At 35.8% G+C, this 22,681-nt stretch overlaps 1 protein-coding gene across 23 annotated transcripts in view; it reads left to right on the plus strand.

Annotated features, from left to right (window-relative positions):
• Positions 1-22,681, plus strand: part of MAST2 (microtubule associated serine/threonine kinase 2) — a 347,954-nt gene that overhangs the window by 184,348 nt on the left and 140,925 nt on the right. For 17 of the 23 annotated variants that reach the window (XM_073233836.1, XM_073233839.1, XM_037021931.2 and 14 more), the window contains one exon: positions 20,034-20,065. In XM_073233836.1, the coding sequence (XP_073089937.1) occupies positions 20,034-20,065 (32 nt within the window). The remainder of the gene's footprint in view (positions 1-20,033; positions 20,066-22,681) is intronic. The other 6 variants (XM_073233834.1, XM_073233835.1, XM_073233838.1 and 3 more) reach the window with 1 other exon arrangement.

Genomic DNA, 22,681 nt, shown 5'->3' on the forward strand with positions numbered 1-22,681 from the left:
GAATAGGTCTTTCACTTCTTTGGTTTGATTTATTCCTAGGTATTTTATTCTTTTTGATGCAAGCTCGTTTCTTTTTAGTGCCAAATAATACTGCATTGTCTGGCTGTACCACAGTTCACTTATCCATTCATCTACTAAATGACATCCTGGTTGCTTTGAAGTTTTGGTAATTATTAATAAAGCTACTGTGGACATCTCTGTGCTAGTTTTTGTAGGGGCATAAGTTTACAACTCCTTAGATAAATACCAAGGAGCACAACTACTGATTCCTACGGTAACAGTATGTTTAGTTTTGTAAGAAACCACTGCAGGCTATCTTCCAAAGTGGCTGTAGGCTGTACCATTTTTCATTTCAGCAGAAGGTATGAGAGTTCCTGTTGCTCCACATCTTTGTCAGCATTTGGTGGTGTTAGTGTTAAAGATTTTGGCCATTTTTGTAGGTGTGTAGTGCTATCTCATTATTATTTTAATTTGCACTTTCCTGAAGACATATGATTTGGAACATCTTTTAAATGTATTTACTTATTATATCCAGGAATAACTTTTATGAGATAAGCAAAGGTATTTTTATCTTGGGTATGTAGGTAAGAGAAGTGAGATTTAGAAAGGTTTAAAGACTGACCAGGATTTTATGAGCAAAATAGTAGAACTGTGTTAAATATTTTTCTTATTCTGATTCATGAGTTCTTTATACCATGTAGGAATATCCTGTCAGTATCATCAAGCTGTCTTTATTGTTATTTAAACTCATGAGAACAACACATCTATCATTTGTGTCACAATTTATAAAATAAAATACTTTCATATACATTATCTTAGTTGAACTTTAAAAACACCATATTTAGGCTTTAAATATAGGTGAAATATAGCCTACGTGAAATCCTAGCCACAGAAACTTTTATGTTCTTGAGCCATAACACAAACCTAGTTTTCTGAACTTCAAATTTTGTGTTCTTTCCCATGTTCCTTAATATTATTGTATGATGTAAATACTGTATCATTGGAATCTGTTCTCAGGGTGATGATGTCAATTTTTAATGAATAAGGAAAAGAACAAGAGAAATAAAATATATTAGGTTCTCCTAGAGTTTCATAGGAGCACCATGACTGCATATACATTGATTTCCTCCTTGGCTCCTGAACCTCAAGGTAGACTTACACTCAGGTGTGAATAAATGGAGTGAAAATACCGTAATGCCCAAAGCAGTCATAATGATATATTTGCTACACTGGAAAAGGAGGTTTTTATACATTCCAGCAGATTTATTTGCTTCTAGAGCTGAGGGGATGCTTGTATTTGGGAATAATGTTCCTTTTAAGGCCAGTTAGTAAATGGTATTAAGGTAGATTTCCTTGGAAGGTAATGTTTTTCTCTCCCGAAAGCATTTTTTTTTTTAACTATTACTGGAGTATTACTGGAATAGCTACCAGCCAGAAGACTGTCAATAAATAATATGTGATAACAGAGTATATCAGAGTATATCCTTTCTTTAGTAAGGCCTCTTTTGCTGACATAATTGCAATTAATATTTTTCATTGGAAAAATATTAATATTTTTTATTAATGAGCAGGACCCTATTGTGAGCTTTACAATGATGATAATGATAATAAGTACCATTTACTTAACTAACTGATTCATTGATTTATTCATCAAATATTCATTTGGTACCTACTAGGTCATGTATTATACTGGGTGCTAAGAATGTTACTGTAAGCAAGACTGACTTCTGCTCCTCCAGAGCTAACAGTCCCAGAAAACAGACAGTTAAGCAACTAATTAAAGAGTTGAAATTATATAGAGGTAGGCAGGGGAAACTGTATAGAGGGAAGTCTTCCCAGAGGAAATGAGATTTAAGTAAGCTCTAAGAATGTATAAAAAAAGATGAGGAAAGGTATTCTAGGCAGAGAGAACAATGTGTTTGAAACCCTGAAGGTGAAAGAGAATGGCATATCTGAGAGATCAAACTCCAACACTAGAAAATCATGCAGATGATGCTGAAGAGGTAGACTGTAGCATCCAGGTAGTAACCTGTAGGCTACAGAAAGGATTTTAGACTTTTTCCATTGAGGAGTTTTAAGAAGAGAAATGATCCAATCAGTTCTGCATTTTAAAAAGATCTATTTGACTGCACTATTTCTTTGGTTAAACTCACATAGTGTCACTTAGAAGACAAATACTAATTACGTGATACTTGCATTATATAACATTAAGAATCAAGGGGAACAAAACTAGATTAAAGGGAGTGGAGCTCAATAAAGGAGGATGTTATAGGATGATGCTGGCTTGGACTAGGGATATGGCAGTGGAGATAAAGTGAAATTAACAGACTACAATAGATACTTTGGATGTAGAATTGGTAAGGATGAATAAATAGATGTGTGAGGTGAGACAAAGTCAAGACAGAAGAATGAATGATACAGTCAGATGGAGCATCAAAAGCTGAGAAAAGAAATGGTGGACTAAAAGTGCAGTAGAGGCTCTTTACATGGAGATTATTCATAACCTGGTAAGAATGGTTTAAAAGGGGATGCTAGGCCTGGGAATATTTGCAGTGTGTTGAAGAATGAACAGGCAGTGAAAAATTGGACACAGTGAATGTAGACAATTAATTTAAGAAGTGTGGCTGTGAAAGGAGAAAGAATGGATAAGGCAGTAAGAAGAGGTGTTAGTAGTTAAGGGAAGTTTTTTTCTTATTTCAAGGTAGGATAGACTTGAATGTGTTTGGATACTAATCATAAGATCTTGAAGAATATGGAGAGTTGAGATAACAAGTATATCAGACAAGGCTGAATGGGATGGATTTCATCTGATGTTGTAATGTATTGTCAGATACTACTATCCTAGTTTTCAAGAGAAAGTGATAAGTCAGAGAATTTATAGGCATTTGCCTAAATGAGAGTGCTATTACCTAAGCCAACCTTCCTGATTTTTGCAGCTCTCCTCCACGACTTGCCATTAATATTCCCTGGAAAAGGGAGGATTGGGAAATCATTATTCCTCGTGCTACCTCTATTTGATTGGAGACCACTTCTTGTTCCACTTTGTCTTGTACCTGTCTTTATGGTACTGGAGAGCTTGGCAAAGAATTTACCAGTTTGGAACACTGGACATCCATTTTGCAAATGTAGGCTTTTGTGTAGGTGCAAGGAGTGGATAAGGAAGACCGAAGGGATGGATTTCCATGGATGCTTTTCCCTGTCTAAAGAGGATTCTAAGAGGGTACTTACGCATTTTATAGAATTTTTATTTACATTTTATTTATATTTATTGCCCCCAAATATAATCTACCTCTTGTTACCATTTAAACTATTCAGGAAGCCAAAACTATCATGTAGGTTCAAAGAATGATATTCCCAGTTTTATATAGATTGGTTTAGAAAATAGGAAAAGATACATTCTCTTTGCACATTTTATGAACTTGGTGTGACCGTGATGCCACAACAGATAAGGACAGTGGATGCCAGGGGCTAAGGGGAAGGAAAGATGAATAGGCTGAGCACAGAGGATGTGAAGGGCAGTGAAACTATGCTCTATAATAATAGATACATGTCATTATATATTTAGCAAGCCCATAGAATGTACAACACCAAGATAGAACATAATGTCAACTATGGACTCTGGATGATTATGACGTGTCAGTATAGGTTCATCAATTGTAACAAAGGTGGGGGATGCTGATAGTGGAGAAGGCCATGTGTATGTGAAGGCAGGGAAACTGTCCTCACAGCTCAATTTTGCTGGGAGTCTAAAACTGCTCTAAAAATAAACGCTTTTTAAAAATAAAACCAAAAAAGCCCCAAAATGGGTAAAAACAGTTTGGGAAAGTATGTAGGCCAATCTTGCTTATTAACATAGAAGCAAAAATCCTAGATAAAAGCCTCTAGACCTAGATGATTTTATTAGTGAAAACTGTATAATAGTCAAGGAAGAAATAATACTGATCTTATAAACAAACTCTTTCAGAAGAGAGGCAGGAACCACTTCCCAGCCAGTTTTAGGCAGCCTGCATAATTATGACACCAAACATCTGAGAAAGGCATTATAATAAAAGAAGACTGGAGACCATTATCCCTTATGAACATGGGTGCAAAAATTATTAATAAAATATTAACAAAAATAACAACAGTGTATTTGACAAAATTGGATCAATGCAGAAGTGCAAGATTAGTATAATACAGACGGTTCCCAACTTATTATGGTTTGACTTATTGTTATTTGATTCATGATGGTGTGAAAGCAGCACACATTCAGTAGAAACCATACTTTGAATTTTGAATTTGGTATTTTCCTGGGTTAGCAATATGCAGTACAATACTCTCTTGTGATGCTAGGCAGAGGCAGCAGACTGCAACTCCCAGTCAGCCATGCAATCCCAAGGGTAAACAACAGATACAATCACAGCCATTCTGTTTTTCACTTTCAGTGCAGTATTCAATAAATTATGTGAGCTGTTCACCACTTCACTATAAAATAGGTTTTGTGTTAGATGATTTTACCCAACTGTAGGCTAATGGAAGTATTCTGAGTACATTTAAGGTAGGCTAGGCTAAGCTGTGATATTTGGTAGGTTAGGTGTATTAAATGCATTTTTGACTTAAGATTTTTCAATTTACAATGGGTTTATTGAGATGTAATCCCATCGTTAACTGAAGATGTTTATTAGAAAATGAGTAAATGTAATTCACCACATTAACAGAATAGGAGAGAAAGAAGATGATCATTTCAGTGTATGCAAAGAAAGTACTTAATATCATTACTCATTCATGACAAAAACTAAATCATTTAGGAATAGAAGGGAATTTCATCAATTTAATAAATGTTGTCTATGAAAAGTCTACATTTAACATATTCAGTGGTAAAATACTGAACTCTTTCCCCCTATGATTAGATAAAAAACAAGGCAAGGATGTCTTCCACAGATAACTCTAAAAAGTGGAAAGAAGTAAAACTTGTATCAATAGAGAACATGATTATATAGAAAAATCCTAAGCAATCTACAAAGCAGTCATTACAACTAGTAATGAATTTAGCAAAATTGTAGGGTACATTCCTAGAAGCAAGCAATTGGAAAATTAAATAAAATTTTAATTTATAATAGCTTCAAAAATATCTAGTCAGGGATAAGTTTAGCAAAAGAAGTATAAGATCTTTTTTGCTGAAAAGTATAAAACATTGCTTAGAGTAATTAAAGTAGGTCTAAGTAAGTGAAGAAATACTATGTTCATGGATTGGAAGACTCCCATTGTCTTAAGATATCAGTTCTTTCCAAATTGTTCTGTAATCCCAGCAGGTGTTTTTGTTGAAACTAGTAATCTGGTTCTAATGCAAGAATGCAAAGAATCTAAAACATCCAAAGCAATTTTGAAAAAAGAACAAAGTTAAAGGACTATACAGCCTGACTTCAGTACTTAATATAAAGCTACAGAATCAGAAAAGTGTGATTCTGGGATATGGTGGAAAAATAGTTCAATAAAGTATAGTAGAGAGCCCAGAAATAACCCATTATATTATAATTTGATTTCAACAAAAGTGCCAAAGCAATCTGCTGAGGGAAAACAGTGTTTTCAAAAAATGGTGCTGGAATAAGTGGATATTCATATGGAAAAAATGAACCAGAACCCATCTCACATAGTTCCCTAAAAGCAATTAATTCAAAGTGGATCATAGACCCAAACTTATAGGCTAAACCATAAAGCATCTAGAAATAAAGTAAAGGAAAATGTTTTTATGTCCTTGTCATGAGCAAAGGTTTCTTAGGCAAGATACTGAAAACAGTAACCATAAAAAAAATTGACAAATTGACTTTCATCAAAATTAAAAACTTTTGCTTATCAATAGATACCTCAGTAGGCAAGCCATAGACTAGGAGAAAATATTCATCAAACATATCTAACCAAGGATTTATATCTGAAATGTGTGAACTGTTATAACTCAGTAATAAAAAGATAAATAGCCCAGTTATAAAAGGGACAAAATATTTTAACATATTTCATAAAAGAGTATGTACTGATGGCTAATAAGCACATGAAAAGATGCTGAATATTGTTAGTCATCAGAAAAATGCAAAATAAAACTACAATGAGATACCACTACACACTCACTAGAATGGTTAGAATTAAAAATACTGTTGTCAATATTGTTGTGAATGTAGAGCAGTTGGAATTCTTGGCATAAATGTAGAGCAATTACATTATTAGTGAGTGTAATCTATATTAAGTAGAATGTGGAGCAATTAAAACCCTCACACATTGTTAAAGGGAGTGTAACATGGTATAATCACATCTTTTAGAAAAAGATCTGATATCTTCTTGTAAAACTAAACATATATCTGGCCTATAACCCAGCAATTCCACTCTTGGATATTTACTCAAGACAAATAAGACATAGGCTTATTAAAGACTTTTACTGAAATGTTAATAGCTTGAAATTGGAAATAATCCAGACATTCATTAGTAGGAGAAAGGATCAATGAACTGTGGTATAGTCATATGATTGTATATTGTCACTGTTATATGTAACAAGGAAGGATTTCTAAAACACTATGCTGAGTGAAAAAAGCCTTATGTAAAAGGGTTCATACTTGTATAGTTCTATTCATATATAGTTCTTAAGCAGGCAAAACTAATCTGTGGTGAAAAAATGTGAATAGTATTTGCCTGGGGTAAGGGAATAGTGGTTTTATTGGGCATTTTCTAAGAAAAGGATATGGTAGAACTTTCTGGATTGATAGACATGTTCTGTATTTTGATAGGAATTTGGGTTAACTGAGTGTAGGCTTTTATCAAATTTATTGATTGGCACACTTAAGATTTGTTCAGTTTAGCATTTGTAATTTACCTAAACAAAAAAATCCAACATGGAAGAACTGTAAACAAATACTGAATTCTGGTTAATTATGGACATGCTGAAGTGTATACCGATGTCTGTAGTCTACTTTGAGATGCATTAAAAAATGGATAGGTAAATGGCTAAATATATAATAAAGCAAATACAGGCATACCTTGGAGATAGTGTGGGTTTGGTTCCAGATCATCACAATAAAGCGAATGTTGCAATGAAGAGAGTCAGATGAATTTTTTGCTTTCCAAGTGCATATACAAGTTATGTTTACACTACATTGTTGTCTATTAAGTATGCAGTAGCATTAAAAACAGTGTACATTCTTTAATAAAAAATACCTTTTTGCTAGAAAATGCACCTGAGCTTTAGCAAGTTGTAATCTTTTTGCTGGTGGAGGATCTCTCGATGGTGTTGAGTGCTGACTGATCAGTGCTGAAGGTTGGAGTGTCTGGGGCAGTCACTTACACTAAGGCAACATGAAGTTTGCTGCACTGATCGACTCTTCCTTTCATGAATAATTTTCTCTGTAGAATGAATGCTGTTTAATAGCATTTTATCCACAGTAGAACATCTTTCATAATTGAGTCAATCCTCTCAAATCCTGCTGCTGCTTTATCAGCCAAGTTTATGTAGAATTCTAAATTATTTGTTGTCATTTCAGCAATCTTCACAGCTTCTTTACCAGGAGTAGATTCCATCTAAAGAAACCACCTTCCTTGTTCATCCATAGGAAGTAACTTCTCATTCATTCAAGTTTTATCATGAGATTGCAGCAATTCAGTCACATATTCAGGCTCCACTTCTAATTCTAGTTCTTTTGCTCTTTCTACCACATTGGCTGCAGTTACTTCTGCCACTGAAGTCTTGAACCCTCAAAGTCATCCATGAGGGTTGGAGTCAACTTCTCCGAAACTCCTGTTAATGTTGATATTATGATCTCCTCCCATGAATCACAAATGTTTTTTTATTTTGATATTGTTAATGTACAACTTCTTGAACAACATTATGGTTACCAGATTCCCTCAATTAAGTCCCCCCCACATACCCCATTACAGGCACTGTCCATCAGTGTAGTAAGATGCTATAGAATCACTACTTGTCTTCTCTGTGTTGTACAGCCCTCCCCATGCCTCCCTCTAGATTATGTGTGCTAATGGTAATACCCCCCTTTCCCTGCCCCCCATATACTTCCCTTCCAACCCATCCTCCCTAGTCCCTTTCCCTTTGGTAACTGTTAGTTCATTCTTGGGTTCTGTCAGTCTGCTGCTGTTTTGTTCCTTCAGTTTTTTTCTTTGTTCTTATACTTCACAGATGGGTGAAATCATTGATACTTGTCTTTTTCTGCCTGGCTTATTTCACTGAGCATAAAACCCTCTAGTTGCAAATGGTAGGATTTGTTTTCTTCTTATGGCTGAATAATATTCCATTGTATATATGTACCACATCTTCTTTATCCATTCATCTACTGATGGACACTCAGGTTGCTTCCATTTCTTGGCTATTGTAAATAGTGCTGCGATAAACATAGGAGTGCATCTGTCTTTTTCAAACTGGGCTGCTGCATTCTTAGAGTAAATTCCTAGGAGTGGAATTCCTGGGTCAAATGGTATTTCTATTTTCAGTTTTTTGAGGGACCTCCATACTGCTTTCCACAATGGTTGAACTAATTTACATTCCCACCAGCAGTGTAGGAGGGTTCTCCTTTCTCCACAACCTCACCAACATTTGTTGTTGTTAGTCTTTTGGATATTGGCCATCCTAACTGGCATAAGGTGGTATCTCATTGTGGTTTTAATTTGCATTTCCCTGATGATTAGTGACGTGGAGCATCTTTTCATGTGTCTGTTGGCCGTCTAGATTTCATCTTTGGAGAAGTGTCTGTTCAGATCCTGTGCCCATTTTTTTTATTGGATTATTTGCATTTTGTTTGTTGAGGTGTGTGAGCTCTTTATATATTTTGGATGTCAGCCCTTTATCGGACCTGTCATTTATGAATATATTCTTCCATACTGTAGGATGTCTTTTTGTTCTATTGATAGTATCCTTTGCTGTATAGAAGCTTTTTAGTTTGATATAGTCCCACTTGTTCATATTTGCTTTTGTTTCCCTTGCCCAGGGAGATATGTTCATGAAGAAGTTGCTCATCTTTATGTCCAAGAGATTTTTGCCTATTTTTTTTTCTAAGAGTTTTATGGTTTCATGACTTACATTCAGGTCTTTGATCCATTTCTAGTTTACTTTTGTGTGTGGGTTAAACAATAATCCAGTTTCATTCTCTGGCATGTAGCTGCTCAGTATTGCCAACACTACCTGTTGAAGAGGCTGTCATTTCCCCATTGTATGTCCATGGCTCCTTATCATATATTAATTGACCATATATGCTTGGGTTATATCTGGACTCTCTAGTCTGTTCCACTGGTCTGTGGGTCTGTTCTTGTGCCAGTACCAAATTGTCTTAATTACTGGGGCTTTGTAGTAGAGCTTGAGGTCAGGGTGCCTAATTCCCCCTGCCTTATTCTTCCTTCTCAGGATTGCTTTGGCTGTTTGGGTCTTTTGTGGTTCCATATGAATTTTAAAACTATTTGTTCCAATTCGTTGAAGAATGCTGTTGGTATTTTGATGGGCATTGCATTGAATCTGTAGATTGCTTTAGGCAGGATGGCCATTTTGACAACATTAATTCTTCATAGTCAAGAGCATGGAATGAATTTCCATTTGTTAATGTCCTCTTTAATTTCTCTTAAGAGTGTCTCATAGTTTTCAGGGTATAGGTCTTTCACTTCCTTGGTTAGTTTTATTCCGAGGTATTTTATTCTTTTTGATGCAATTGTGAATGGAATTGTTTTCCTGATTTCTCTTTCTGCTTGTTCATTGTTAGTGTATAGGAATGCCACAGCTTTCTGTATATTAATTTTGTATCCTGCAACTTTGCTGAATTCAGATATTAGATCTAGTAGTTTTGTAGTGGATTCTCTAGGGTTTTTTGTGTACAATATCATGTCATCTGCAAACAGGGACAGTTTGACTTATTCCTTGCCAATCTGGATGCCTTTTGTTTCTTTGTGTTGTCCGATTTCCATGGCTAGGACCTCCAGAACTATGTTCAATGGAAGTGGGGAGAGTGGGCATCCTTGTCTTGTTCCCAATCTTAAAGGAAAAGCTTTCAGCTTCTTGCTGTTACTTATAATGTTGGCTGTGGGTTTGTCATATATGGCCTTTATTAAGTTGAGGTACTTGCCCTCTGTACCCATTTTATTGAGAGTTTTTATCGTCAGTGGATGTTGAATTTTGTCAAATGCTTTTTCAGTGTCTATGGAGGTGATCATATGGTTTTTGTCCTTTTTTGTTGATGTAGTGGATGATGTTGATGGATTTTTGAATGTTGTACCATCCTTTCATCTCTGGAATGAATCCCATTTGATCATGTGGATAGTCTTTTTGATGTATTTTTGAATTTGGTTTGCTAATATTTTGTTGAGTATTTTTGCATCTATGTTCATCAGGGATATTGGTCTGTTATTTTCTTTTTTTGTGATGTCTTTGCCTGATTTTTGTAATAGACTGATGCTGACCTTGTAGAATGAGTTTGGGAGTGTTCCCTCCTCTTCTAGTTTTTGGAAAACATTTAAGAGAATGGGTATTAGGTCTTCATTAAATGTTTGATAAAATTCCACAGTGAAACCATCTGGTACAGGTGTTTTGTTCTTAGGTAGTTTTTTGATTACCGATTCAATTTCTTTGCTGGTAGTTGGTCTATTTAGATTTTCTGTTTCTTTCTGTGTCAGCTTTGGAAGGTTATATTTTTCTAGAAAGTTGTACATTTATTCTAGGTCATCCAGTTTGTTACCATATAATTTTTCATAGTATTCTCTAATAATTCTTTGTATTTCTGTGTTGTCCATGGTGATTTTTCCTTTCTTATTTCTGATTTTGGTTATGTGTCTAGACTCTCTTTTTTTCTTGATTAGTATGGCTAGGGGTTTATCTATTTTGTTTATTTTCTTAAAGAACCAGCTCTTGCTTTCATTGATTCTTTCTATTGTTTTATTCTTCTCAATTTTATTTATTTCTGCTTTAATCTTTATTATGTCCTTGTACTGACTTTGGGCCTCATTTGTTCTTCCTTTTCTAGTTTAGTTTCATTAATTGTAAGTTTAGACTGTTCATTCAGGATGTTTTTCTTTCCTGAGGTATGCCTGTATTGCAATATATTTCCCTCTTAGCACAGCCTTTGCTGCGTCCCACAGCTTTTGTGTTGTTATTGTCATTTGTCTCCATATAATTCTTGATATGTTTTTTTTTAAGAGGGCATCTCTCATATTTATTGATCAAATGGTTGTTAACAACAATAAAATTCTATATAGGGGACTCAATGCACAATCATTAATCAACCCTAAGCCTAATTCTCAACAGTCTCCAATCTTCTGAAGCGTAACAAACAAGTTCTTATATGGTGAACAAGTTCTTACATAGTGAATAAGTTTTTACATGGTGAACAGTGCAAGGGCAGTCATATTACAGAAACTTTTGGTTTTGATCACACATCATGAACTATAAACAATCAAGTCAGATATGATTATTCATTTGATTTTTATATTTGATTTATATGTGAATCCCACATTTCTCCCTTTTATTTTTTATTTATTTTTTGAAATAAAATGCTGAACTGGTAGGTAGATGCAAGATAATTGATCTCTGTTTTTATTTGGTCATTGATCCATTGATTATTTAGGAGCATGTTATTAAGCCTCCATGTGTTTGTGGGCTTTTTGGTTTTCTTTGTGTAATTTATTTCTAGTTTCATACCTTTTTGATCTGAGAAGCTGATTGGTACAATTTCAATCTTTTTGAATTTACTGAGGCTCTTTTTGTGACGTAGTTTCTGATCTATTCTTGAAACTGTTCCATGTGCACTTGAGAAGAATGTGTATCCTGTTGCTTTGATGGAGTGTTCTATAGATGTCCGTTAGGTCCATCTGTTCTAATACTTTGTTCAGTGCCTCGGTTTCTTTACTTATTTTCTGTCTGGTGAATCTGTCCTTCAGAGTGAGTGGTGTGTTGAAGTGTCCTAAAATGAATGCTTTGTGTTCTATTTCCCCCTTTAATCTGTTAGTATTTGTTTCATATATCTAGGTGATCCTTAGTTGGGTGCATAGGTCTATATAATAATTATATCCTCTTGTTGGACTCACCCCTTTATCATCATGTAATGTCTTTCTTTGTCTCTTGTGACTTTCTTTGTTTTGAAGTCTATTTTGTCTGATACAATTACTGCAACTCCTGCTTTTATCCCCTGTTGTTTGCATGAAATATCTTTTTCCATCCCTTTACTTTCAGTCTGTGTATATCTTTGGGTTTGAACTGAGTCTCTTGATAGGCAGCATATAGATTGGTCTTGTTTTTTAATCCATTCAGTGACTCTGTGTCTTTTGATTGGTGCATTTGGACCATTCACATTTAGGTTGGTTATCGACAGGTATGTACTTATTGCAATTGCAGGCTTTAGATTCGTGGTTACCAAAGGTTTAAGGGTAATTCCCTTACTATCTAACAGTCTAAATTAACTCACTTCATGTGCTATTATAAACACAACCTAAAGGTTCTTCTTTTTTTTTTTTCCTCCTTTTTCTTCCTCCTCCATTTTTTGTATGTTATGAATCATATTCTGTGCTCTTTGTCTATCCCTTAGGTGACATCTGTTTAGCCTTAGGAATACTTCCATCTATAGGAGTCCCTCCAAAATGCACTGTAGAGGTGGTTTCTGGGAGGTAAATTCTCTCAACTTTTTCTTATCTGAAAATTGTTTAATCCCTCCTTCAAATTCAAATGATAACCTTGCTGGGTATAGTATTCTTGGTTCAGTGCCCTTCTGCTTCATTGCATTAAATATATCATGCCACTCCATTCTGGCCTGTAAGGTTTCTGTTTAGAAGTCTGATGATAGCCTGATGGGTTTTCCTTTGTGGGTGATCTTTTTTCTCTCTGTAGCTGCTTTTAAAAGTCTGTCTTTATGCTTGATCTTTGCCATTTTAATTATCATATGCCTTCATGTTGTCCTCCTTGGGTCCCTTGTGTTCAGAGATCTGTGCACCTCCATGGCGTGAGAGACTATCTCCTTCCCCAGATTAGGGAAGTTTTCAGTAATTACCTCCTCAATGACACTTTTTATCCCTTTTTCTCTCTCTTCTCCTTCTGGTACCCCTATAATAAGAATATTGTTCCTTTTGGATTGGTCACACAGTTCTCTCAATATTCTTTCATTCTTAGAGATTCTTTTTTCTCTTTGTGCCTCAGCTTCTTTGTATTCCTCTTCTCTAATTTCTGTTCCATTTACTGTCTCTTCTACTACATCCAGTCTGCTTTTAAATCCCTCCATTGTTTGTTTCATTTCAGATATGGAATTTCTTAATGATTGAATATCCGATGTAAATTCATTCCTGAGTTCTTGAATATTTTTCTGTACCTTCATAAGCATGTTTATGATTTTTATTTTGAACTCTCAGGCATATTGGTGAGTTCAGTTTCATTAAGTCCTTTTACTGGGGTTTGTGAGATTTTGGTCTGAACCATGTTCTTTTGACGTTTCATATTTCTGCATGGTGCCCACTAGTGCCCAGAAGCTTCAGTCTCTGGAGCTGCTCATCCCCTAGAGTGAGGTTGGGGACGGTAGGGGAGTGGAGCTGTGCCTGGGGGCAGGAAAGATCTGCTTCCTGATTCCCATCTGCGGTACCTGTCTCAAGTGTCAGAGCCCGTGGGCCAAGCACACAGGTGTAACCCTGTGTTCTTTGCATCTATAGCTGTTGTAGGCTGAGCCTCCTTCTGGCTGGCCTGATGCCAGCACAGTGATTGCCAGTTTGCGAACCAATGCCGGCAGGCCAGGAGGAAGGTGCAGTAGGCTGCGTGTCACAGTGGGGGGCTAGGAGCTGAAAAGGCAGCCAGGGGGATGGGGTGCCTGAAGCTCCTCAATGTTCCCAACCAGCTGGGCAGAGAATGCCCAGGCAACCTTGTCCAGTCCTCCCCTCCCCTGCGCAGCAAGCTCCGTGCAAACCCCGTTCCTTCAGCAACTCTCTCGCTCCTAGGAAGTCTCTCAAACCACCTTTCTTTCCTTTGTCCCAGAGTGGCCGGGTGTGGATCACCTCCTCCACAAATGGCTGCAATCTGTCTCTCAAGCACTCCACCTGTCTGAGCTTCCCAACGTCCAGACACCACACAGTGTAGGTTTCTGCTACCAAAGCAGACCTCCAGGGCTCAGTGTTTAGCAGTTCTAGGCTTCCACCCCCTCCCCCACTCCATTTCTCTTCCTCCCACCGGTGAGCTGGTATGGGGGAAGGGCTTGGGTCCCTGATAAAGGCTTTCCTACGTTACCTTGTGTTCATGAGGTCTGCATGCAGTCTGGTCCAGCCTTCTTTCTTATTGCTGTTTTAGGGGTAGTTGTAGCAATTAACTATATTTTCATACTATTTGTGGTTTTGAGAGGAATTCTCCATCTTACCTCTCACCTCTCACGCTGCCATCTTGAATCCCTCCCACAAATGTTTTTAATGGATTCTAGAATGGTGAATCCTTTCCAGAAGGTTTTCAATTTACTTTGCCCAGATCCACCAGAGGAATCACTATGTATAGCAGCTATAGCCTTATGAAATGTATTTCTTAAATTCTAAGATTTGGAAGTTGAAATGACCCCTCCTTGATCCATGGGCTACAGAATATATGTTGTGTTAGCAGGCCTGAAAACACTGTTAAACTTGTGTCTTTCCATCAGAGTGCTTGCGTGACAGGTGCACATTGTCAATGAGCAGTAATATTTTGAAAGGCATCTTTTTTTTTCTTAGCTGTAGGTCTCAACACTGGGCTTAAAATATTCAGTAAACCATGTTGTGAACAAATGTGTTGTCATCTAAGCTTTGTTTTTCCATTTACAGAGCACAGGCAGATTAGATTTACCATAGTTCTTAAGGGTCCTAGAAATTTTCATAATGGTAAATGAGCATTAGTTTCAACTTAGGTTCCCCAGCTGTATTAACCCCTAAGAAGAGAGTCAGCTTGTCTTTTGAAGCTTTGAAACCAGGCATTGGCTTCTCCTCTTTAGGTATGAAAGTCCTAGATGACATGTTCTTCCAGTATAAGGTTGTTTTATCAACACTGAAATTCTGTGTTTAGTGTAGCCACCTTCATTAATCATCTTAGCTAGGTCTTCTGGATAACTTGATGCAGCTTCTGTATCAGCACTTGCTGCTTCTCCTTATACTTTTATGTTATGAAGATGGCTTCTTTCCTTAAACTTCTGAACTGACTAATGCTAGCTTCAAACTTTTTTCCTGCAGTTTCCACATCTCTCAGCCTTCATAGAATTGAAGAGAGTTAGGGCCTGTACTGGGTTAGGCTTTGGCTTATGTTTGGAGTTTGGGGTATGTTATAACTGATTTGATCTTCTATCCAGACACTAAAACTTAATACATATCAGCAATGAGGCTTTTTTGCTTTCTTATCATCCGTGTGTACACTAGAGTAGTACTTTCAATCTCCTTCAAGAACTTCTCCTTTGCATTCACATCCTAGCTAATTGTTAGGCACAGAGGCGTAGTTTTCAGCCTGTATCTGCTTCTGACATGCCTTCCTCACTAAGCTTAATAATTTCTAGCTTTTGATTTAAAGTTAGAGATGTGAGTCTTCCTTTCACTGGAACACTTGGAGGCCATTGTAGGGTTATTAACAGGCCGAATTTCAATATTGTATTTCAGGGAATAGCAAGGCCTGAGGATGAGGAACAGTCAGAACACACATTTATCAATTAAGTTTGCCACATTATATGGACATGGTTTGTGGCACCCAAAAACAATAGTAACATCGAAGATCATTGGTCACAGATCACCATAACAAATATAATAATAATGAAAAAATTTGAAATATTATGTAAATTACCAAAATATGACACAGAGACATGAAGTCAGCAAATGCTGTTGGAAAAATGGTGCCAGTAGACCTAATTGATACAGGGTAGCCACAAATCTTCAATTTGTAAAGACACAGTATCTATGAAGAGCAATTAAACTAGGTGTGCCTGTATCATACAATGCTAACAATTGTACAGTCTGGGTTGTGGGTATATAACATGGATGTTTGCTGTACAGGTCTTTAAACTTTTCTGTTTTCTATCTTGGAAAATTTTCATACTACAGTAGGAAAATAGTAATGAATAGTAATGGTAATATAATGAAATAAAGTTTTAGTAAATGTGATTAAAAAAACATAATGGCAACAAGAAAATAAAAGCTACCTAGAAATAAATCTAACAAAAGATTTCTATAATCTTTATAAATATAAAAGTATCAAACTTTGTTAAAACATCATAAAGAAGACCTAAATAAATGGAGATATGCACCATGTTCTTGTACAGTGTTTGTATTGTAAATGTCAGTTGTTTATAGATCAACTCTTAATTGAGTATAGTGTCAAAGATTTTGTCTACAATTGATTCTAAAATTTATATGGAAGAGTAAAGCCCCAAGAATAGCTCCCATAATTTTGAAGAATAATAATGATGTGAGTAAACTTGCCTTACAAATATCAAGATTTATTCTCAAGCTGTTCCAATCATACACTGCAGTATAGACACAGGGGCTGACAGTATAGTGAAATAGAAGATAGTCAACAAAGACACCTCTGCAATTATGGAAACTTAATATATGACAGAACTTAATATATAATAGTTCTGTCATGTATTATTCATTTGAACTGTGTGAGTCCACTAATACATAGATTTTTTTCAGTAAATACATTGGAAAAATTTTTACTGATTTGCAACAGTTTGAAAAACATTTTTCTGTAGCTTTATTTTAAGAGTACAGTATAAATACATATAACACACAAAATATGCATTAATCTATTGTTTATGTTATCAGTAAGGTGTCCGGTCAAGAGTAGACTGTTAGTACTTAAAACGTGGATTTTTGACTGTGGGATTTGGCACCCCTAGCCTCTGTGTTGTTCAGGGGTCAACTGTATATTCATGTCTCTGTGTATCATGGATGTATTTCTTATATGTAAAAAAAAGATAATGTAAAGGAAAGATTGATAAAATCATATAAAAATTAAATTCTTTGGTGACTCCATTTAAAAAAAGTAAAAAGATAAGACTGAGAGAACATTTTCAGTGAATCTAACCTGCAAATAGTTGCAGTTCAGAATATATCCTATAACAACTCAATTAGAAAAAAAGAAAACCTAATTGAAAAATTGGCCACGGGTATATAAATAGGCAATTCACAGTTGAGGAAACCTTAGTAGCCAATAACACATGAAACACTGCTTAACTTTGCTAGTAATTATGGGAAATACCAATCAAAACCATACTGTGACATGATCACAACCATTAGATTGGCAAAAATTAAAAGTTTAACAATACCAAATATTGGAGAGTATGTGAAGTGGTTTGTTCAACAAATATTTTTTGAGAATTTACTACATGCCAGTCATTGTTCTAAGTTATTGAGGTGAATTAATTCAGAAATAAAACAGACTAAGATCCCTGTCCTCATGGAGCTTTGATACTAATAGGGAAAGGCAGAAAATAAACAAAAAACAATAATTGATAAATTACATACTATGTTAGGAGTGATAAGTGTATTGGTGGCAAAAAAAAAAATAGAGCAGAGTATGTGGGTGATGGGGTAGAAAGGACCTTGTACATTGTATAGAACTATCAGGGTAGTGTCTTCCTTCAGAACTCAGGTGGTAATTGAGCCAAGGCTATTAGGGAGTTAGTCAAGAAATATTTGGTTAAGAAGAGCTTTATACAAAAAGACATATGCAGCCTTATGTTTATCACAGCACGATTTACAGTAGCCAAGAAATGGAAGCAATCTAAGTGTCCATCAGTAGATGAATGGATAAAGAAGATGTGGTACATATACAAAATGGAATATTATTCAGCCATAAGAAGAAAACAAATCTTACCATTTGCAACAGCATGGATGGAGCTAGAGGGTATTATACTCCAAATGATTTCACCCATGTGAAGCATAAGAACAAAGCAAAAACTGAAAGAACAAAACAGCAGCAGACTCACAGATTATGATTAGCACTCACAATGTAGTGGGGGTCACAGGGAAGGCAGTATAGCACAGAGAAGACAAGTACTGACTCTGTAGCATCTTACTATGCTGATGGACAGTGACTGTAATGGGGTATGTGGTGGGGACTTGATAATGGGGGGAATCTCGTAACTACAATGTTGTTCATGTAATTGTGTATTAATGATACCAAAAAAAAGTGAAAAAAAAAAGAAGAGCTTTAAATGCAAAGTGCACAGATTAGCATAAGGCCTTAAGGCAGAAGAATACCTGATGTGTTTAATAATCAGTAGAGTCCAGTGTGGCTGGATCAGTGTGTGTTGGGGAGAAAGGAGGTCAGAAAGATCTGGGGAAGGCAGTGGGTCACGGTCACTCTTCTAGGTCCTTTTATGGTTTTGACTTTTACTCTTGAGTGAAATGGGGAGCTTTGGGGGTTTTGAGCAGTAGTGTTGTGGCCTAACTGACCTTTAAAAGGATCACTGCTATGTTGAGAAGACTGTAAAGGGATAAGGGTAGAAGCAGAAATGGGTCTAGTTAGGGAACTGTAGGGAGGCTAGAGAGAGACCGTAGTGGTTTAGATTGTTTGTTTCCTAACTCAGCAGTAAAACTTGACCTAACTTAAATTCTTCTGGCGACAAAATTGAAATGAGACTCTTTAGAGTTTTTATCTTATTTAGTGTGGCTATCATACTTTTTGCTGCAGAAATTTTAGTGTATTTTGTTGCTGCCCAGTCTTTGGGGTGTTACATAATATGTTGTTATATAATATGTATATGCTATTACTTTAATGAACTCCCCTGCAAAATTCTGATTTCTAAAACATAACTAAATCCAAGGTTTTTAAAGAGATTGTAAGCATATATGTCTGCAGAGATAGTGAAAAATGATTGTTTTCTGGATGTATTTTAAATTAGAATACATTTTAGATAGAACCTTTAAGAATTTCTGATGGATGGGACATAGGGTATGTGAAAAACAGAGGAGTCTGGATGTCCAGGTTTTTGAGCCACAGAACTAGCAAGAATAGAATTCACATCATCTGAGATGGGGAAAGGCTGTGGTTGGTCAGTTTTGGTGGAAAGAATGAACTGAGTTTTGGACATGTTAGATTTGAGATGTTGAGTAGGCTTTTGGTTATAAGTGTCAGGTGTTTGGGAGACAGGTCTGGGAAGAATTCTTACACTGTAGAGGGGAGGGTAATTGGTACAGTCAGTTTTGGGAGCGGTTTCTGATATTTAATGATTCAACAGTTTCACATCTAAGTGTATACATGTGTATGAGGAAACAAGTACAAGCATGTTTATGGGGCATTGTATTGATGGAGAAGAAAAACATGGAAAGAAAATTAAGTTTCTATTTACTGAAGAATGGATAAATAAATATTATAAATAAATTATGAATGTATAGACTGGACTACTATACTATAATCAACTGAAGTGAAATACACCCACATGGGTGAACTTCCCAGTTATAATGGCTTTCAGTAGATGAATACATGCAATATGTTAGATACATAATTTAAAAACATGTACAACAGTACTAGTAATTATTTATGAATATATGTAAAAAACATAAAGGCACATAGGGAAAAAGATAAACAAAAAATTAATAATAGTTAAATGGGGACTAGTGGGAATGGGACTTGATAAATTTGGAAAGCAAGTCATAGGGGCCCAACTGTTATTGTACAGGTTATTTCTCATGCCAGTGGTATGTATAGTCATCTCATTGTTATGTTATTTTCTGTACTTCTTTATTTGTCTAAAATATTTTCTAATTAAAAAAAAATTCCATTTCATTCCATTCATATCTCTGACCTTAAAGATATGAATGCTTTGTAACTCATAAGCCACACTGGCAAGATGGTTCCATCTATTGGGGAAAATGCTCCAAGTATTCTGCGAGACATTCCATTTGGGAAGGAAGAATAAAGAATAAAAACAGCCTGAGTGCTCTTTATTTCACTGAATTTAAGAGGCAAAGGAAAAGATTATCATTTAGAAAAATTTAGTCTTTGCCCTCATGAAAATGATGCTATAAATCTACGACATTTAGTGCAGACCTGTGGGACTCAGATGGGTCCCTATTGCCATCTAACTTGTTTGTGTTTCATTTTTCAGAAGGAGTTGAGCCTTCCAAGAAGAGGCAGCTTGTAAGTAGATGATTATGACCATTATGATTATGATCTCCTGCTTAGGAATCCCCTTTGGGTACTGTTCTCGATATCACTTGGAAGAATCTCATTCATGAATGTTTTTTTCGGTAGACCTCTACCCTGGGCCAGGAAAGCTGGCAGGCCATTCCAGCTTCTCTTTCTAGGGCATATCCTCCCTTCTCCCCTACCTTCCTTACCCCGGAAACTCTCCTCTCTGCTCAGTTTTTGCCTAGTATTTGGGGAAAGCTGCCATTTAAATACCCATCATATTCTTATACTTGTTTTGGGGTTTACTGATTTTAGTAGACTCAAGTTTTTGAGAATGTTAAAATTGGCATCTACAGCTGTCTCATAACATGGTACTGGGGAGAGAGGCAACTCTTCTGACCAGTTGGGGCAGCAGCCGCAGCTAAGTTTGGGTTCAGGACTGGAATAGGGCTCTTTCACCTGTTTGTTCTATTCTGGTTTAAGGGCTAGGGAAATTGGTGAATGATCTTATCTTTGTCCCTAGATTTTAATTTCTTGTATTTCCTTGGTCTGCCTTTTTTCTAAGCATTCTGTTGGGGCAGTACTGCAAATTTGGCTAATTAGAATAATCTAGAATGCTTGTTAAAATGCAGGTTATGGACTTATTTGAATTAGAATGTCCATGTTGGGGCCCAAGAACCTGTATTTTTATGCATCTGTACCCATTTCCACTGAGATTTTGCTAAGAAACCAAATTTAGGAAACACTAAAGAGAGATGTGATAAAACAAACAATGACTTTGAAAGTTTTCCTTACAGAAACATATGCGATATAATTAAAGAGGAGGACACAACAGTGTTCATATTTATTTAAGTATACTTTATACAACGTATGTATTTTTTTGTTATGTATGAAACATGGTAATTCTTTCGATTACTGTCATTTTAGCATTTTGTTTTATAAAAATGCTCTAATGATTAACTTGTCCTTTGAGATTTTTGTAAAGCCCTTTTGGCTACTTTTTGAAAGCTCTTTGTAATTTGATATAAAGAGGCTTAAGTTAGAAGTCAGAAAACTGGTAGAGTTCAGCCTTGGCTATGTTACTTAGTTAGCTCTGTAAAGATAGACAAATCACTTCATCTCCTTAAACCTCAGTTGCCTTATTTATAAAGTCAAGATCATGACACCTGTTTTTCGTCTTTCTTAAAGCTGATAGAAGGATCACTTCTTAAATGTGATAGTGCTTCATTTCTTAAAGTTTTATTCTAAGGTGTATTAGTTTTAGAATTCTTATAAACATAGTGTGTTAAATTTGGATACATTTTATTATTTAAGAGTCAGGTATATCTTTTTAAATTCAGTTCTAGCAGTGGATCTCAACTTTAGGTTTGCAAGTGTCCCAAGTCTTCTAAAAACTGGGCAAGGATGCTACCAGGGCTCTTGTGGGGTGATACACTGAGTGGGTATACATAACTGAAAGTGGCTTTTCAGGATCATGTTCAGCAAATACTTGTACTTGGTCATTTTCCTACTTCTTCTGGCATTTTTTTTCTTTTAGTTTTCTCTATTTGAAAGTTCTCTGAGATTTGCCTTTTGCTTAAGATGAGGTGAAATGAATTAAGGCTCTAGGCAGGTAGCTTCTTCCAGGAATGTGTGCTGTGCTTCCAATGAATGGAGTTTGCTGAGGAGAAGAGAAATGATTTTTCTTTGAAACTGGAGGATCATTTTGGATCATTTTAGTTTTAGACTAGAAGATTCTTGTTTTAGTGGGATATAAATAGGTCTATTCCAACTGCCTTACAATATTTGATTAATAATGATAAAAAATAAATACTTTATAATGAAATAACTCACATTTAAAGAATTGATCATTCAGTACATACACACTAATACCTACAGTGTGTTGGGTACCAATCTAAGCTTTGAGGTTATATAAGAATCAATTAACCCATTCCTGTATTTTGAGGAATTAAATAAACTAGAAGTTCCTCAGTGCAAACACTAGGTTTTTTTATTTTTAATATTGGAGGAGTATAGAAGTTTTATTCTGGACTAAGGCCAGGAAACCTGCTTATGTAGGATGCTAATCTAGGGTTTGCCACTAACAAGTTATATATGGTTTAAACTAAGAACTCTGATTTCTGGGCCTGAATTGCCTCACTTGTAAAATGAGGGGATTGGCTTACTTGATCTTTATACCTAGTCATCTCCCCAAGTAATCAAAGCTCCATGGAACCTCTAGTGCATAAAGTGGGGCAAGTCTTTGTAGAGAGTATGCAGTAGGAGTCAAAGTACAACTTAGCATTTGCAATACAGAAGCCAGGAAGGTAAGAACCATTAAATACAAGATGTTTGAATAAGTTAAATTTAATATTTAAAAGTTTGTAATAAGTGTGGAGAAACCAGTATTAATGCAGTGAGTCACTTACTATTTGTCCCATTGTTTCTTGTCCTTGTAACCTAGTCTAGAAAGTTTTAAAAGTTATTATAATTGTCCTGTGAGTCTTGGTTGGAAGGAGATGGGTTGTACTTATATCTCTATTTAATTCTGACCCAGTTTTCTCTTGCAAGACCAGATGCTACTGTATCCCCATTCCTGATATACAGGCCCATTTCCTTTGGCATATTCTTCCTAGTACACTTTAT

The sequence above is a fragment of the Manis javanica genome, chromosome 4, assembly GCF_040802235.1.
Source record: "Manis javanica isolate MJ-LG chromosome 4, MJ_LKY, whole genome shotgun sequence".
NCBI classification, from domain to species: domain Eukaryota; kingdom Metazoa; phylum Chordata; class Mammalia; order Pholidota; family Manidae; genus Manis; species Manis javanica.